The sequence below is a fragment of the Alligator sinensis genome, unplaced genomic scaffold (genome assembly GCF_000455745.1).
Source record: "Alligator sinensis unplaced genomic scaffold, ASM45574v1 scaffold940_1, whole genome shotgun sequence".
NCBI classification, from domain to species: Eukaryota; Metazoa; Chordata; order Crocodylia; family Alligatoridae; genus Alligator; species Alligator sinensis.
Genome location: NW_005842177.1, coordinates 1,523,889 through 1,542,123, shown reverse-complemented (window position 1 = coordinate 1,542,123; position 18,235 = coordinate 1,523,889). Strand labels below are relative to the sequence as shown.

Genomic DNA, 18,235 nt, shown 5'->3' with positions numbered 1-18,235 from the left:
TGCTGAACCTTGTTTGAAACCCTCCTTGCTAAATGAGCAAGCCCATATGTAAAGGTACTCTTTCCTCTTTGTCAGGTAGACCCCCATCTCTTCCCAGTATTCCTTCTTGGAACACCACTTCCTGGTCGAAGTAGCCAAAGCCCTGCTGTTGACACCATCTACACAGCTATGTGTTGATCTCCAGAATGCATCTGTTTAGTAATATGCTGAGGAAAAATTAGGAAAGCACTAATTTAGAGCAAGAAGTAACATTTGTAATGGTGTAACATACTAGCAATCCATATACTATAATTGAGGTCACAGATTAAGTAATCAGAGATGTCACTAGAAGCCTCCATGCTGTGGCTGAGTGAGACACCATGAAGTACACTCAGACCACAAGGTCCTGCTTTGCATACATCAAATCTGAGGAGTAAGGCAATGCAGCCACCCTAGAACAGTTCTGGGTATCCAATTGACATGCCTGAGACAGAGAATGTATTTCTAGCTCTGGATGCAAGATCAGAACTGCCCTATTACCCTTGACTGGAAGGTGGTGAGAACACCACCTGGGCTCCTGTCCCCTTTACTCTTGCACCCAGAGTTACCTATTTACATGTTCTGTTCAGGGTTCCCCTGGCAGTATCATTGATGCTCACATGGATGAGCAGCATGGGATAGTAATCAGAGGATAAGTCTCAGAATCACTCTGTTTTCTCCCCTCCCATCTTATACCTTTTAGCAGCTTGAGACACCCAATACCATAAGAGGAAGAGAGACTGAATAAATATGAATACTTAGACGTCGATATAATAAAATATAAGATGTATCCTACAGTACGTTTTAAATATGAGTAACTTTGTTTCCTGTCCACAGAAGCAAAATAAGTGAGCTCACAACAGAAATTAATAAGCTGCAGAAAGAAATAGAAATGTATAACCAAGAGAATTCTGTCTACCTATCATATGAAAAGAGGTGAGTCGCGTTCTAATAGAGCATAGCTAAATATCTTATCAGTTGCTTATTATTTGTTATATCGGACAAGAATACTAGTGCCATCTGAACTGCAGAAATTAACAGTTGATACTTTTCTGATTTTGTTTTGCTGCACTGAAGACTTTCTTTCATAACTTTGTGTTCTGTTTTGTTTTGCTTTGTTTTGCCATGTATCTAGGGCAGAGGCGTTAGCTGGTGAAATCAAAGAATTTCAAGGTCAACTTGCAGATTATAACATGGTATGCTACTCTCCATTTTTTTAATATCAAAGTTTTCCCCATTAGGATTGTATGTTGAATATATTGGTTTTGATTTTAGTTTCTTTTTCACCAGTGCATCTCCACTGAAAAAAATTACTGATTAGTAATGACTGTAATTCAGTTATTAAAACAGAAACAAATACAGGCAGCCTTCACTTAACACTATTTCACTTAGCGCTGTTTTGCTATAATGCTCATTTTATATTCACACGTGATTCCACTTAGCACTCAGAGAGTTTTGTTATGACGCTCATGATTGCCATCTTGGTTTGAGTGTACTTCATGGAATCTTCCCCAGGCACAGCATGGAGGTATGTAGTGACATCTCTGATTACTTCACCTGTGACCTCAAGTAAAGTATATGGATTGTTAGTACATTACAAAATGTTACTTCTTGCTCTAAGTCAATGCTTCCCAAACTTTTCCTCAGCATGACCCCATTTTCTCAGCATGGCCCCTCACTCCCAACCCATAGCCCACCACCCCTGTGACACCATCTCGGGTCACGACCCACAGTTTGAGAACCACTGCTCTATGTGTTCATATTAAGACATTTTTAGTGATACCCTGGAGTTATATTGTATTTATATTGTGACTTACTAGGAATCCATCAAGTTGCTTAAATTTCACGAATATGTCCATACTACTTCTCTGGCACTCCTTAGCGTACCTTTGAGAAGCATAGCCTTCCCCATCAGTTCCCACCCTGCAGGCACCAAATCTGGAAAGATGGTAGCAAAGCTACTCTGGGGTAGCTGCTTCCACACCTTGTTTCTGGTGTGTTTTAGAGTGGTGGCGCCTGCCACTGTTTAAAAACAATGTTTCCTATGAGTTCTGCAACGCTAGTTGATTGATCGGCATGCTTCATACCCACAGTTAAGCTATTTAGGAAGTTACGCAAATCAGAGTCTAAACTGAAAAATTTCTTAATTCCAAATTTGGGAGGAATTGAAAAATAGATTTAGTTTCTGTTTGGCACAGTAAAGAGCAAAGTCATAGAGAGGAAAATACTTTGAGCCTTGTAAGGAGGAGAGGAGAACTAGGGGGGAAAAAAAAGAATATATGTATATATTCTATGAGAAGCAGTTGCATTTGGATGTGAGAAATCAGTATTGCTTCCATAATATTTACATTTATTATTTTTTGCATTGATATGCAGTGATTATTAAATATGAATACTGTGTGTAATTTATTTGGTTTCTAAGCCAGATTTTTATGTTTATCATAACAAAAGACTATTGTTCACTTCTTTTGCTACATCTTCATACAGTATTTCATGAGTTTTCTTTTTTCTTCTGTGTTTCTGTTGTGTGGTTAAAAAGGAGAGCAAGCCTTAACTGTTTTAACTTCTATCTTGTTTCAGTTAGTGGATAAACTTAACACCAATACTGATATGGAAGAAGTGATGAATGATTACAATACGGTAAGAACTTGAATGCTTAGCATGCAAGTATGGTTTTTAAAATGCAAGAGTATATGTTACAGACATGATATATTCACTGCTTTTGCACATACATAATTTTCTTGAAATAGTGTCTTATCTGTTAGTCATGTAAGTAAAACTATGTTGTTTGTGAGACTGGATCCTACACAAGTTATTTATTTCTTCAGCTACTTATAAAATAACTGGTATATATTTTTTACTTTTTACAACTTATCAAATAACAAATTTAGCATTGAAAGATGCATTCAATCCCCTAAAATAACAACAAGACATTTATCTTCCATCAGCAGTGCTCCCTTAACCCAAGTCAGTGCCCGCAGGAGTCTTGTGGGTTTCCTTCTTTTCTTTTCAAAAGAGCTGATATTTTTACTACATTTTATTTTCTTAGAAATACTACTAAGTTGGGGCCCAACTGATTCTTTTTCAAATTTAAGAGGACAAAACTTACAGTACTATTATAGTTCCTTACACAAACTTAGCGTTCTTCACTGATTCAGTGATTTTCAGCTATGCTGGAGATATAAAGATGTTACAAATGGCACAGAGATTAAAGCAGTACAGGCAGTCCTCAGACTTATAACACAATAAGTTCCTGAAGACCTGTTGCGTCTTAAGTAGAATCGTTGTAACTCAGAACCAATTTTCCCATAGGAACAATGTTATAAATGGGGGATTGGTTCCTTTACATTGCTGGATACGGCTGTGTGCAGCTGGTAAGTCTGTTGTGGCAAGGGAGGAGGGAGGCGAGGGGCAGATCAGCATCCCCCTGGTGAGGAAGGGAGGGAGGGGCAGGGGCTAGGGCAGAGGCTGGGGCAAGCACTGCCCATCTGGGGCCGGGGGCAGCGCGGGATGGATCTGTGGCTCATCCAAGGGGCGAAGGGAGAGGAGGGCGGCTCCTGCCACCACATGCTGCTAGTCTGGGAGCTGCTTGTCTGATGGCTCGTCTGGCTGCTTCTGTCACTTGTCGGGGAGAGCATGGGGGGGGCGTGTGCCTCTGGATCTGCGCAGGGCAGGTGGGGCTGCACAGGGGGGCAGCGGAGGCTATGGGGGCGCTACAGTGAATTTTCAGGTGGCTGCAGCCCCCCCATAGCCCCTGCTCCGCCACCTGCCCCACCCTGGTCTGGGGGAAGGCCCCCACCCATGCTCGCCCGCTGTTCACGCAGCCAGGAGCTGCAGCTAGTCTGGAGGGCGCAGGGAGGGGGTGGCGGCTCCCGCCACTGCACACTGCTCGTCTGGAGGCAGTGCAGCAGCTCCATCCTGCACCTGCCCCAGCTGGGCAAGCAGCAGCAGGGCATAGCCTCCAGTCCCAGCACCACCACCGCACACCCAGAGCACAGCCCAGTGCAGCCCTGGTCCCGCCTGCCCCGTGCAGATCCAGAGGCACCCCCCCCACCCCCATGCCCTCCTGGATGAGCAACGGGCGCAACGATGGGAACCACCGGATAAGCCTCCAGACAAGCAGCTCCCAGACCAGTGGTGCACAGTGGCAGGAGCTGTACCCTTCCCCCTCCACCCCCGTGCCCTCTGGACGAGCCGCAACTCTATCCCTTGCCCCATCTCCCTGCTCTGGCTGGGCAGCGTTTGCCTCATTCCCTGTCCTAGCCCCTGCCCCCCCCTCCCTCACCGCAGAGGCATTGATCTGCTCCCCCCCATGCCCCTTCCCTCTCCCCTCCCTTTCCAGCACAACAGACTTAGCAGCTGGACACAGCTGTATCGAGCATTATAAAGTCAAAACCCATGTCGGAACCTCAAAACAGGGTGCCAATTTATAAAGGTTGTAAGTGCCGTTCATCATAACTCAAAAAGTCGCAAATCAAGGACTGCCTGTATACTAATAGTGAGACAGAAACAGCCAGTAAGTACACCAATAATTTTCCCCTGTGGTCAAAAATCTTGCCCTTTTTTCTTCATCTAGGTTTTAAATTCCTCTTAAATTAACAGGATTAGAAGCTTAACTTTATTGTATATATTGACTCCAGGCAAACATTTGGATGGCCAAAGTACTTATATGGGCGACTGGTGCCACCTTAGTCACAGGGGCACATGCCCACCCCCACCCCCCCCAGCAACCAGTCAGCAACTGGGGGAGGGGTCCCCCCAAGGCCAATGTCGCTGACTGGGGGTTGGGCATCCACAGCCACTCCCACTCCCCAGCTGGTGCTGGGGAGCACCAGCACTCCCGCCTGCCTCCCCTGCCCATTTCCTGAGCGGCAAGGACAGCCAGTCAGGGGGTATACTGCTGCTCTCAGGGGGTACACCCCTACGCATTGCCACTGGTGCTTATGTTCATTAGGAAGTTGTTTTCAAGTAACAGTATATATGTTCACCTAATTATACTTGAAGAGAAAATGAATAATTTAAAACTATTTTACAGTGTTTGATTTATTTCTCCCCCTCAGTCAGCCACTGCAAGACACTATAAGCCAAATGTCACAGAAAAGTTGTGGATTTAGGTCCCAATCCTTCAAAAACCTATACATATGTTTACCTTCAATGCACAAGTAGCCTCAATGTCTTCAGCAGGCTTCTTGTACCTTTTAAGTCAATGTTTCCAGTCTTTAGAGTAGGCTGTGCAACTCGGGGGTCACAAGCAGTGTCAGTGTGCAGCCCCTGAGCCACACACTATGCAGGCAGTCTTTTGCAGGGTAGGCCCCCTCCTGAACCCACCCTCTGCACAAGTTGCACCAGTGACACACAGCCACTGTTGCAGATAGGCAGCATGTGGATCCCTATCCCCTTCCCTGCAGGCTGCACAGGTGGTGCACAGGCCCCCACCATGTGGCAGCAGGAGAGGCAGCCACTGGAGCCCTCAAAACAGATGTTAACTGCTCACAAACATGTGTTGGCCCCTTGTGGGCTAGGTATTAGGGGTGTGCGAAACAGGCCTTATTCGATTCGTATTTGGCCCGAGTCGGGGGACACTGATTCTATTAGTTGATTCAGATCACTTTCCCGATTCGACCGAATCCATATCTGAGAGAATCAGCAATTCAGCCATAGTCACAGCTTTAAATTTTTTTCTACGTACCTCGAGGTATGTACCAGGTGTGGCTCGTGAACGCTGAGATGGTGGAGCAGATGAAGTGTCCCACAAGAGCACGGGAGGTCCCCCGCATGCTCAGTGGCGGAACTCCCCCATGCCCCTCCAGCTCGGCGGTGCGCCCCACGAGACCCAGGAGTCACTAGTCGCCAGGGCAGGGAGGATCCTCTGCGCACTCTGTGGTAGACCTAGAAGTGGACAGAAAGTGCTTCTGATACACTTCTGGGTCCGCTGCCGAGCGCGCTGCCCCACCCCCCCGTGCTCCTGTGGGACGCTCCATCCACCCCAACATCTTAGCATTCACAAGCCTCCTTATACCTTGAGATTTGTAGAAAGAACATTTAAAGCGGTGTCTAAGTCTGAATCATCAAATCTCTCTGAATTGATTCAGAGGGTTCCGATTCGATTCAGAGGGATTAAAGGGCCTCCTGATTCAATTCGGAGATTCGACTGCCAAATCCAGCCAAATCTCTACCAAATCAAATCAGCAACCGAAGCTTCGCACAGGCCTGCTAGGTATGGCTTACAGCCATCACTTAGACAGACCTGCTTTAGAGTATTAAAGCTTTAGTTACAGAACAACGGAGCAACTCTCTAATATCTTACATTTAAGAACCTGCTTTATAACAGTTTTCAAGAGACAAGATTAATAATATTTAGAAAGTTCAATAAATTAAACACTTTTGTTTTGGAGGGAAAAAAGAAACAAAACTTGTATTTTTTAAGTCAACTGAATTAATGTTTTGGTTTTTTTTTACTTAGGTTCCCCAAGATAGTAGATGTCTAAAAATAGCATACCAGATCTTGAATAAACCCTAAAAAACCCTGTATCAGATGTTAACTTACACACATTGATTTTGAAAAGCTGTTGTGATTGGCATCCTGAAGGAACATTTTACATAAAGAACAGGAATTATTTAATGCCTGATTAAACTTTTTGATCAAACTGTTTTGACCTTAATTCAGTGTATCATGTTTGGTCATTAGTACAGATTTCCTTCACCAATCATGTGGGTTAGGTTCCTGAAAGTTCCCATGGTTGGCAAAACCAGCAGGGCTGGGGGAGCAGGGGCATGAGCAAAGCTGTGGAGGCTGTCAGGGAGAGGAGGCGAGAGGAGTGAGAGGCACAAGGAGGGCCAGGGGAGCCGTGGGGGTATTTTCCGACTGTACCCCCCACTTCTCTGAAGCGGGGATACTCAAAACCGGGGTTGGCAAAACTGTGGTTGGCGAGGGAAACCTGTATAGGTTCTTTAACAGTTAGCCTCAGAGCTCAATGGCATTGTTTATGTGTTTTAGATAAGAGGCATATGCTTCCCAACTTAAAGTTACCACTATTTGCATGTAACGCACAATATTTTTGTGGAAGGTACAGAAAGGTAGCCGTTTGCAATGCTAAACACTAGTCTACCTGTATAAAATATCTGAGTCTTACTGAGTTTATTTCATTCTGTGACATCTTCTGCCCTACAGATGAGTTCAGTGCAAGTACGTGTTAATGGGTCTGTGGCATAGCCAACAGCAAACATGATATGTTCTTTCAGTTGAATTTTTCTCGTTTTTCTGAGTCTGCATGAATGTGACACTATAAACCAAGCATGCTCTGCTGTTTCTACTCACTCTTTCATAGGCAGACTTCACAGCCCAGCCCAGGGATGCTCTATTACAGATTTGAACCAGTTTCTGATCATTTATACCAGTTTATGTGTAATTTCTGTCCCTGCCTCTTTCCATCTCTGCTCTGAGCTTTGGACCTTCTCATTCATTAGAATACATTTCTTACCTGGGATGCATATATAGTACTAATGTCTGTTACTATTTTCTTTTAACAGTTAAAAACTCAAAATGACCAGGAATCTCAGAGCATGGATATCATTTTTACAGAGAGACAAGCGTAAGTGTATAAACATCTAAAAACAATCACATTTTATTATCAGTTAGCTTCATAAACTGGGAAAACTAAGAAGTGAATTATTCCTTGTGTTCCAAAGACACCAAAATGTACATATAACAGCTAACTGGTTTATAAATACAGCACGAGCTTTGGTCATGCATTTGGTTTTCACAGCTCATGCTAAGTCTCTTTTTAGATGTATGAATCTAGTGTGTCTGAAGATAGGCTAGGGCAGAGGTGTTAAAGATATGGCCTGCAGTACTGTCTGTGGGGCTCAGCCTGGACCAGCATGCCACATGCAGTGTGCCAAACCAACCCTATGTGCTGTACATGGCAAATGGAACTGGTCTGATACATGCTGAATGTGGGGCCAAAACCGGAACACATTGCATGTGGTGCATAGAGCTGGTCCAGGGCGCCTACTACATGCAGTGCCACGCCAGACCAGCCCCGTGCATGGGATGCAGTGTGCAGAATTGGTCTGCAGACTTGTTCTGGCCCACAGCCTCATGCCAGCATCCAGCACATGAGTTTGCCACTCCTGGGCTAGGGCAAAGAGTATTTGAAGTCTTATTTTTTTTACATACTTCAAAGATTTTTGTGACCCTAAAAGTTTCTATCAAAACTGGTTAAAATGCAGAACATTCTGATATGTTCTGTATTTTAATTTACAATCACTTTTGAGAAATAAGAATACTTTTTTAGAATTCCCCATTAATGAATTCTTAGATAAAATGTTTTTTTAAACTCCAACTCAATTTTAAGAATATTTGAAAATGTTGAAAATATTCATTAAGCTGTAGATTTACAAATGTGATTTTTCTTTTTTTAAGCTGTTTAAAGCTATGTCAGTTTTATGCTATTGCAAGAGTTTTCACATTTTAATAATATTTTAAGGGAAAAAGGCTCCACTTAGTACTGGGATAAGATCCAGCATTTGGTATCTGCTAAGGGTCATTTATCACTGAATTATATATAGATGCATTTAAACAATTTGGGAGGGGATGATGTCTTCATGTTTTCTACTCAAATAAAAACAATGAAATTTAGTTTAGGAATACTAGGTAGTCTAATCAATGTTTTAGTCTCAGCTAATGGATAAAATAATGAATTGGTACTCAGATCTGAGTTGTCCCAGATCTGCCACTGACTTGGAAACCTTGGGTAAGTTACCACTCTCTGAGTTGCCTCAATTTCTCCATCTGTAAAACAGTGCCAATGATATATTTGTTATAAGTTCTCCAAGACCTACTGATGAAAGGCAGAGGATAAAATTTAGCTGTTAGTATTTTTCCATAATAATCAAATACTCAGAATCAAGCATCAGACATATAACACATATCTGCCAGTGTGGTAATGCATTCACATCACCAGATTTTTTTTTAGCTCTAAGATTTATATAAAACATGTGCCTCCACATTTGATGAAATGAGAGAGAGTGAGAGCTGTTGGTTCAGTCTGTAATACACACAAGAAATTTTCATGTACAAGATTTTAAATGGATTGATCCTACATAATCTGCTTTTGAAAGTCCAATTATCATCCACCATATAAGACATTAGTTCTCTTCAACTAATTCATTGGTATCTATATATTTGTCCTCAATAAATCCATCCTCTTCAGGCACAAATGTATGAATTTGTTTAAATATTACTGTAGAATCCTCCTGGTTGTAATCATTTGATATGGGTGGAAAATGGCTTATGTCAGCTGCAAACTCCTCTTCAAACATGTCTGGTTCATCCTCTTCCAGACGACGATGGTTGTAGCTGATCAAATAACGGTACCATGTTGGGCATTTTACAGCAGTAAAAATTAGTACCGTAGTGGTTAGGACGAATATAAGGACACCCACCAGAAAGGCCCAGCTTTTGCCAAGAGGTGGTGAATCTTTAAGAATTCAAAAGAAAATCAGATTTAATTAAGCCCTGAAGAAGAATGTACTGCATTTGAAAGCTTGTCTAAGTATATCCCAACCTTGTAGTTGGTCCAATAAAATATGTCAGCCCTTCTCCCTCATATATTTCCTGGACCATTACAGCTACAACATCACTCCATCACTACCAAATTAAATTAATAACAAGCCAAAACAATTAATCTGTAATGCACAACAGAACTGTGATGTGATTTTTTCCATAATCAAAGGTGGAACTAATAGGGGAAAAATTGACAGTGACATTTTTTAAGTCTCTTTGTCAAGCCTTAATAGAATACTAGCATTATGCAATCCAAACTTGTGAACTAGGTCCCAAATGTTTATGTAAAGGTGTTCTGTATATCCAACTGTAAATAAGTAACTTCTTTTCAGGACAGAAGGTCAACAATATTATGAGCACATTTAACAAAATAATCATTTTTTAAATAATTTTTAAAAAGATCATCCCTTGTATAGGACAACAGGATATATACTTGTCTTTATTGTCCATTTTTCCAGCTTGAAGCTTTCATGGTTACACTCTAGAATATTTGCATCCTGATAATCACATTTGGTTTGGTTTTGGTTTGCACATCCCCCTAGATCAATTCTCAACCATGGTGCTCTGACAGTGTGGGGTGTCTTACGATCCTTTCAAGGGTGCTGTGGGTTGCCACCCAATGTTACATGAATGGCGTGTGCCCCTGGCAGCTGGTGGGCCACGGCAGCGGCGGGAGTGCAGCGGTGGTATGTGTGGAGCTCCCGCAGATGCCGCCGGCACTGTCAGCAGCAGGGAGAGGGGTGGTGAGCAGCGAGCACCCACAGATTCCACCAGCAGTGACAGTGGTGGCCAGTGGCGATGGCTGACTTCCTGCAGACACCACTGGCAATGGGGGGTGGCAAACAACAACTGCCTACAGGCACCACTGACAGTGGCTGCGGCACCTTTTTTTGAGGGGGTGCACCACCATGCTCAGGGAGTACATGTGCACCCCCTCCACATTGCCAATGGCCCTCTGCCCCCACAGGGCAGGGGCTCCCCTCACAGCACATGGACTACCCTGCCTGCAGGGTCCCAGGTCCCCACAGGGGTGACAGCTCCCCCTGCCCACTGGTCTCCAGCTCCCTGCTCATTTCCCTGCTCTTCTCCAGCCTCTGGAGGCTGGAGATCAGCAGGAGAACCAGCAGGAGGCTGAAAAGAATAGAAGAATGAACAGGAGGCTCATTCCCCTTGCCCCCCTTTGATTCCCCCTGCTCCCCACTCATTCCCCTGGCGCCACCAACAGTGTTGGTGGCACCTTTTTGTAGGGAGTGCACTGTCAAATTCAGGGTACACATGCACCCCCTATGCATCGTCCATGCAGTGTTAGCACTTAGGAGTACACGTTTCATGTAAGAAATCCAGAGGGAGTGTCTAGATGAGCACATTCGTGTATTTTCCTAGAGACAACTAGCAGAGGCTAATCCTTGGGGAACATCCCTGCACACATGCTTTGGCACTGGGCAAAGTGCCCTGGGTGGGATAAGGGAGGCTGGGGCCAGCACCTGGGCTGGCCCCAGCAGCCTTACCTGGATCCTGGTGGGATCCTGGGGGCCTCCTGGGGCTACAGTAGTGGCGATCTGAGTGTGTGGAGCCTGGCTGGCAGCTAGAGCATGGCTTCGGCTGGCCAGGCTCTGGTTTTGGGCAGTGCTATCTAAATTTGGCTCTGCCTTGCAAATACGCAGTACGGAGAACCAAATTACATGCACAGGGTGCATTTTGCAGCACCTCAAAAGCCTTTGAGGTGTCACAAAGCACACATGCATGCTCGTGTGGACCCTCCCAGAGAGTTCAAATATCAATATGTAGGGTTAAAACATTCTGATCTGTTATGCAACAGAAGAATTCCTTTGCTTTCTTCTGTAGTCAAAAAATGAGTGAAAACTAAGACCTAGCACTTCCTACGCCGTGCCTTGAGTCTAAAAAAGATTGAGAACCACTGCTCTACATATGTTTCTTTTATAATTAAAATCACAGTAAACCAGCCTCTACTTGCAATCTGCCTGCAAGTTCATAATCTGGCTAGTGTTCTTGATGTGTTGTAGGCAAAGGGATTTCATGACAGCTGTCTCCAGACTGATCTATGCCTTCCTTGTGCTTCAGTCACACATTAATTGTATTGCTGTTTGCATGCACAGCAGAGATGGTCTCAGACGGCTCCTGCAGATGTGTGGGGAGCCTGCAGTGACATACTGGAAATCCAGCTCATTGGAGCAGACTCGATTAAGTGAGTCTGCTGGAGCACAGAAATTGATGCAGTCCAGCAGCCTTTTGCATCACATGTATCAGTGTCCCTGCACTGAAAAAATGGCAGTTGGGCACCTTGAAATGAAACATGTTCAATGAGCTTAAGTGCAGGGACACATGGGAACGCTGATACGTGTGACGTGTGGGTACTTTTAATTAGTGCAGCTCGCTAATTAAAGCACCTGGCGCCGCATCCCAAAACACACGTAAAAATGCCCAGAATTGGGAGAAGGAGCAGCTGCTCTCAGTGGAGTAAGGCAAGAGAACAGACTGATTGAATGAAATCAGTTATGGGTAAAAATTAAGATGAATAGTATGGGGGGTGGGAAATTACATGATGGAACAACAAGGCTAGAGAAAATGAGGGAAGTCCCCTTTGAAATTTCTGGTAGAGTAGAATGAGAACATTTTCATGTCCTTGCATTAGGCCAGGAGTAACGAAAGAAATTAAATAACAGGCCTTCTTACATCTCATAAAGACAGTTAACTTTAAGAACAAGCTTGTTTTGCAGATAGAGGATTGATTATGAACAGACTCACTGGTTCAATTCAGCATGTACTCTTGGATTGTTGGCTCAACTCCAGACCTTTTGAAATCTCAGATCATTCATTTCTAGGTGATTTTTTTTACAGTATCACAAAAATGAGATATAATGGGATTTTTATCTGTTTTGAGTTTCTGGTAATATTATTTATGATCTGAAATTCACCAGAATGCATGCAATCTTCCTGGGTGTCTGGCAGTCCCCAGATCTTTTGTTGGAGAAATGTCCTATACCAGTGTTTTGGGTGGTACTGTAATTAAGTGTTAAACATCAATTGATTACCTGAATGTGTTGCATTGTTTGTAACCTTGCTTGTAGAGTTCAGAGATGATGTCAGAATGACCATGCTTTTGGGATTAGTGGAAGAAGTGGAAAGAGTAGTGGTTGCTGTTAATTGACAGCCAGCTGTCTGGATAGGTGCTGTCTTGATAGATGATTTTTTCCAGGCTTCTGGGTATGCACACAGAGTTTCGTTTTCATTTTCTGTGGGTATGAAAAGGTGATGAGAAGTAATTTGCATAGTGTCAGCTGTGGTGTAGTCAAGACTTTTTTTAGGGACAAGTCATATTTACTGTAACTTTATTTATAGTATTAAATAATGTTCTAACACAAGGGTAAGTTGTATAAGATTCAGTCTAGGTAAAACCAAGAAAAAACTTTTACTGGAGAGAAGCAACAACTAGGAGCCCTCTACAATGGAAGTAATAAAATGGTGTCAGAGCCACTGTCATTAGAACTCACCCACTGTCACATTTGAGACATTCAACCATTTCTGTAAAATGAGCATGCGACAGGAACAGTTCCATGGATTTCCAGCTAAGGCAATTGTGGTCATTTTAAATGAGGCTTTTATGTCAAAATATTTCAACAAGTTGTCGTGCAGATTTAAAACTGTCAGACTCCTTAGAGGTGTAAATACATCCGAATCTAATTCTAATATTTTGTTATGTTGCAGATTGAGCTTGGATAATTGATTGAGGCCTATAAATGCACCTGGTAGAATTGTGCTGATATTATTATGACTGATGTCTAGAATTCTGAGATTTAGCAGATTGCAGAAAACGTTGTTAAATAGAACAGTAATGACATTGTCATTTAGGTAGAGTTCTGTCAAGTTACTGTATATTTGAAGAGCCTTTTGGGTTTGATTATTTAGAGTGATTCTATTATTCATAAGATTTAAATGAGTGACATTTTGACTGATGTTTGAAGGGATAGAAGAGTAATTCCTTGCAGATTCCGTACAAGTGACCTGTTAATGGAAGAGAGAAGAACAATATGACCATTAAAAGTTACTAGTTGTGGGGGGATTTATTTCCTAGAATTTTATTTAACAAATTCCTTTCTATCATAGTGAGCCAAAGCAATGGTTGTACCCCTGCTTGCTTTCTTTGGCTCATTGTAGTTTTTTGAGTCTCTGGGTTTTTGCTTTTTGTTTTTACTAAAGAACCTACATTTTTTACGGAATGCTATACTAAATTGCTCTCTGTGATCAAAGGGAACTAGATTTGATGTCCCACATGTTTCTGTCTATTCCTACAAAATATTTTCTACTATGGAAAGTTGGTGTAAAAAAAAAAACCCTTGTTGTAATTGGTATGCCAGCCCTGTAAGTTCCAGAAAGAAAGCCCTCTTGGACCCTCCAGATCATGATTTTCTTAAATAATGGAACAAAGGATGTAATAACTGAATTAATTTGGGCATTGGCCAGGGGAGTTACAGGACCTTGGGCAGTTAGGAGCTTAACTTGGAGTTTGGGAAAAGTCTGGTGGGAAAAGGGACTAAAGGCAGAAAAGTGCTTTTATTTTTTGTTTCAAATGCCATGTTTACTTTTAAGAGATTTTCAAACAGACCTTCAAAGGCATAGCTTGTTAAAAAATAGTGTTACAACCAAGGGACATCAAATCTTTTTCTGGGTTGAAACCAACATGCATATTTGAAATCCTATGTTTATGATTGAATACTCCATACAATTAGTTCCCAGACGCACTTTTTCTTTTTAAGAGTGGTGGGTTCCCTTTTCTTTGCATATGTGTGTACTTCAGTCTGCAATATGATGTAGAGATGCCAGAGCTAGCTCAAGTGTCAGAAGCTGTCTGATCATGGCAGAATGTCACAGCATGGTCTAGCTTACTTTGCTTATGACAAAATCAGCCTGCTCTGAGGCCTGTGCTGCCATGACTACTTTGCTTCTGCTACTAACTGCAGGCTGCAGGGTGGATATACTTTTTTGTGTATCTTTTGGAAAGTGAGTGAGGTAAAAATCAAACTGTTTTCTTACTATGTTAAAAAAAAAAAAGTGGCCTTGATGAGCTGAACTGTGTCATCTCCCTTTGGCTTGAGTGATGGTTGATGTTGCAGTTTTGAGGGCTTGTTTCAATGCTAACTGAAGAGGCAAAAGATTTCCATTTACATCAGTTGACACAAATATATGTAACATGTGCAGCACAGTAAATTCCAACGTGATGCCTCTCCCAAAGATTTCCATTGATTAATTGTGCAATTTATGGAAAGCCACATCTTTTATTCCACATTTTGATTTTCCCATGTTGGTTATATATTAGTTGGTTGAAGATCAGTGTGTTATTGAAATAGTTTATTTCTTTGTTGTACCAAAAATCTCCTCTAATTTCTATGGACATTTCTTCAAGAAAGTTAGCAAAAATTAAAGCTTATATATTTTTAAAACTTACTGTTTGAGAAGTAGTAATGCAAACAGTTGTGGCTTGATTTGAAAAAACTGCTCCAGTCCAGATCAGGAGCCAAAAAAGTTTCATGTTCAAAACCTAGCAAGGAAAAATAGTTTTGTATGATAAGGTCAAAATTTAAAGCTGGTACGTTAGTGGCTTAAAGAGATCCTACTGCTGAAGTTTATTTTGTATAAAAAGTCTTGAATTATAATAAAATAATTTATTTTAGCTATAACTTAAATATTGACAAAATCTAAAAATGCACTAAGATGAGAAAAAGATAGTATTAGGTGAGAAGCTTGTATTGAACTACAGCTTGTATTGAACTGAGCCAAACCTAAATCCCAGCAGTCAGTTTTTATGAACTGGTTCAGTGTAAGCAGTGATCAGCTTAGGGTAAGGAGGTGTTTATTACCTGTATAGCATCCCACCCATACTCTTAAGTCATACCTTCCACTGTTCAGCTACTTGAGGAATCTAGCCTTTGGAACTAGGTAATCATGGTTTCTCATTTTGTTTGGAAAATTTTGAACTTACGTACACATAATCTTTTGGGAACCAGGAGGCTTTTCAGATAAGTTAATCTTAAAATGAAGACAGTCTTCAGGAACTTGCAGTTAACACATGATCCTACTGGTCTCGTACACTATTTTATTGGAAAGATTTTTAAATAAAGCAAAAGTAAATATAAAAACATGGAAACACTATGACAGGATACATACATCTCTTTGGATCCTTAGGAGAGGAAAAAATACTTAAGAATGAGGAAAAGTCACCAGATATGGAGAAATAGGATTAGAGTGTTTAACCTGAACCTGGAAAAGTATTTTGTGACTCCTTGAAAAGGTAGCATACACAATGCAGATGGTGATTAGAGGAGGAACTAGGAGTGATCTTACTTAGTAATTATATATATGACCAAAATTGATTCTTCAGAGGAAAATCATGTCTCACTAAACTATTGGATATTTTTCAATCTGTCAGCAACCGTAGTGGCTATGGAATCAGTTGACTTCATTCAGACTTTCAGATAGCATTGCAGTAGGGTTCCTCATAAGAGGCTTCTAAAACCACCCTAAAATGTAAGTAGAAATGGAATGAGACTTTCAGTTTTGTCTTGGTTCAAAAACTAGTTAGGACACACAATCAAAGAACATGATTAACTGGTCAGTTTCCCTCATGGCCAAAAGTTAACAGTGGAGTGCTTCAAGATTCCATGCTGAGTCCCAATTTAGATGTACCTATAAATTATCTGGAAAGGTGATGAGCAGAGAGATAGCAAAATCTTTACATAGTCCAATGTTTAAATTACTCAGCTTAGTCAAGACTAGAGAGGATTGTGAGTTCCTTCATAGTCTTAACCAAACTAGTGAGTAACCAGGTTTTAATGTTGATCCATACTAAGCGATGCACATAGGGAAACATTTTTATAAAGTTTTTATGTTTATAAAGCTTACAGGTTCCAAATGAAATGTATCATCCCTGATTAAAGATAGACTGTGGTCAAAAAAAACAACAGGATATTAGGGTGCATAAGGAATGACTTGGTGAATGGACAGTATTATATATAGTTCCTTTATATAAATCAACAGTGTGGCCTCATCAGGAGTAATGTGTTCAGTACAGAGATGGTTCAGAGAAGTGCTACTGGAATGCTTAGGGGTAGTGAAAAGCTCTTATAAACAAGAGCTTGAAAAAACTGGAATTGCCTGTCTTAAAAAGGGATGAATGAGGTATGATGATAAAAAAAATACCATGTGGTAAAGAAGAAGAGCTTTTCTTCTCTCTGTCTTATAACATTAGAAGAAGGGGCGGTTAAATTCAAAACTGCTAGAAGGAAATACGGCCCTTCCCTCCCCCCATCCCCCCCCCCCCCCCCCCCCCCAAAAAAAAACAAAACAGTGGTTTAATTGTTGAACTTGTTCCCAAAGGAAGTTGTTGAAGCCAATCATTTAGTAAGCTTCAAAAAAGAAATTGAGATTTTTAAAGAAAAACATAACTATAATACCAGAATTATAATTGTTATTGTTAATGAAAATTCTGAAAAGAATATTAAATCTTTTTTTTCAGAGTTTAAGACAATATCTTCTTATTTAAATTAAGATGACACCTTATGTTTGGGATGGATTATCCCACAATTTGCTGTCTGTTGATTTTATACTACCTATAAGCATCTTGTGCTGGCCGCTCTGAGATTAGCTCCTGGACAAGTAGACTTTGAGTATGATGGGACTTCTTATATTTTAGAACGGAAAGTTACCCAGAAAGGCACAGCATAACATACTAATTGTAATATTAGCAAGTAGATAAGGGAGAAATAGAAGTGCTGCATAGAGAAATACAACCAAACACAGGGGCAAGAAAAAGACTTTCAGGTATCTGGATTGAATCTCGAATATGACAAGATCGAACAGTCACAAACTGCTCCGTGACCGTTTCAGGCTGGACATAAGAAAGAACTTCTTTACAGTCCGAGCCCCCAAGGTCTGGGATAGCCTGCCATTGAAGGTGGTTCAAGCACCTACTCTGAACGCCTTCAAGAGAAATTTGGAGGTTTATCTTGCTGGGATCCTATGACCCCAGCTGACTTTCTGCCCTTCGGGCGAGGGGCTGGACTTGATGATCTTCCGAGGTCCCTTCCAGCCCTACTGTCTATGAATCTATGAAACTATGAATATAGGGCAAAGAGGCTTCACCAGTCAGGCAGTTTGATAGCAAAGTGAGCCATTGGCAAACCTGATTGGCTGGGCTAACTAATTTATAGGTTTTGTTCTCAAACAGGACTTAAATATCTCTGATACAAGATATAATCTTACTTAGCTGGTTGCTCCCTCAGACTGTTCCCATTGGAAAGATGAAGAAAGCCAGCGGTCAGGATTTGCATATACTGATCCATGTACATTACATATCTTTGCTGTTTTTCAAAAATCTGTCTACCTGCTTGAAAAACACATTCTCAAAAGATTGTGCAGTTACTACTGCAGCCAACTACAACATATCTGAAGTTAACAGGCAGCTCTTAATTAGGGCTAAGTACAGACATCCGGGGTCATTAGGGGAAGATTAAATTGATTCAAAGTGGCTGCCTGATATCTGGTAAGTCAGGATGGAGGGGGCTAACCAAGGGGTTGGGCATCCAGCAGGCTGGAGGGGATTGAGGGGCTGCCCTAGGATGTGGGGGCAGGCGT

General features: G+C 41.7%; 2 protein-coding genes across 5 annotated transcripts in view; one reads left to right on the top strand and one right to left on the bottom strand.

Annotated features, from left to right (window-relative positions):
- Positions 1-18,235, top strand: part of IFT74 (intraflagellar transport 74) — an 82,681-nt gene that overhangs the window by 20,318 nt on the left and 44,128 nt on the right. For all 4 annotated transcript variants that reach the window (XM_025206961.1, XM_025206960.1, XM_006026077.3 and 1 more), the window contains 4 exons: positions 856-954; positions 1,154-1,214; positions 2,599-2,658; positions 7,549-7,610. In XM_025206961.1, the coding sequence (XP_025062746.1) occupies positions 856-954; positions 1,154-1,214; positions 2,599-2,658; positions 7,549-7,610 (282 nt within the window). The remainder of the gene's footprint in view (positions 1-855; positions 955-1,153; positions 1,215-2,598; positions 2,659-7,548; positions 7,611-18,235) is intronic.
- The window catches only part of LRRC19 (leucine rich repeat containing 19), a 12,382-nt gene continuing 1,767 nt past the window's right edge, over positions 7,621-18,235 (bottom strand). Inside the window, exons 2-5 of the mRNA XM_025206963.1 lie at positions 15,051-15,143; positions 13,099-13,609; positions 12,640-12,840; positions 7,621-9,500 (exon numbers count right to left, since the gene is read on the bottom strand). Coding sequence (XP_025062748.1) covers positions 9,169-9,500; positions 12,640-12,840; positions 13,099-13,609; positions 15,051-15,143 — 1,137 coding nt within the window. The 3' untranslated portion in view covers positions 7,621-9,168. The remainder of the gene's footprint in view (positions 9,501-12,639; positions 12,841-13,098; positions 13,610-15,050; positions 15,144-18,235) is intronic.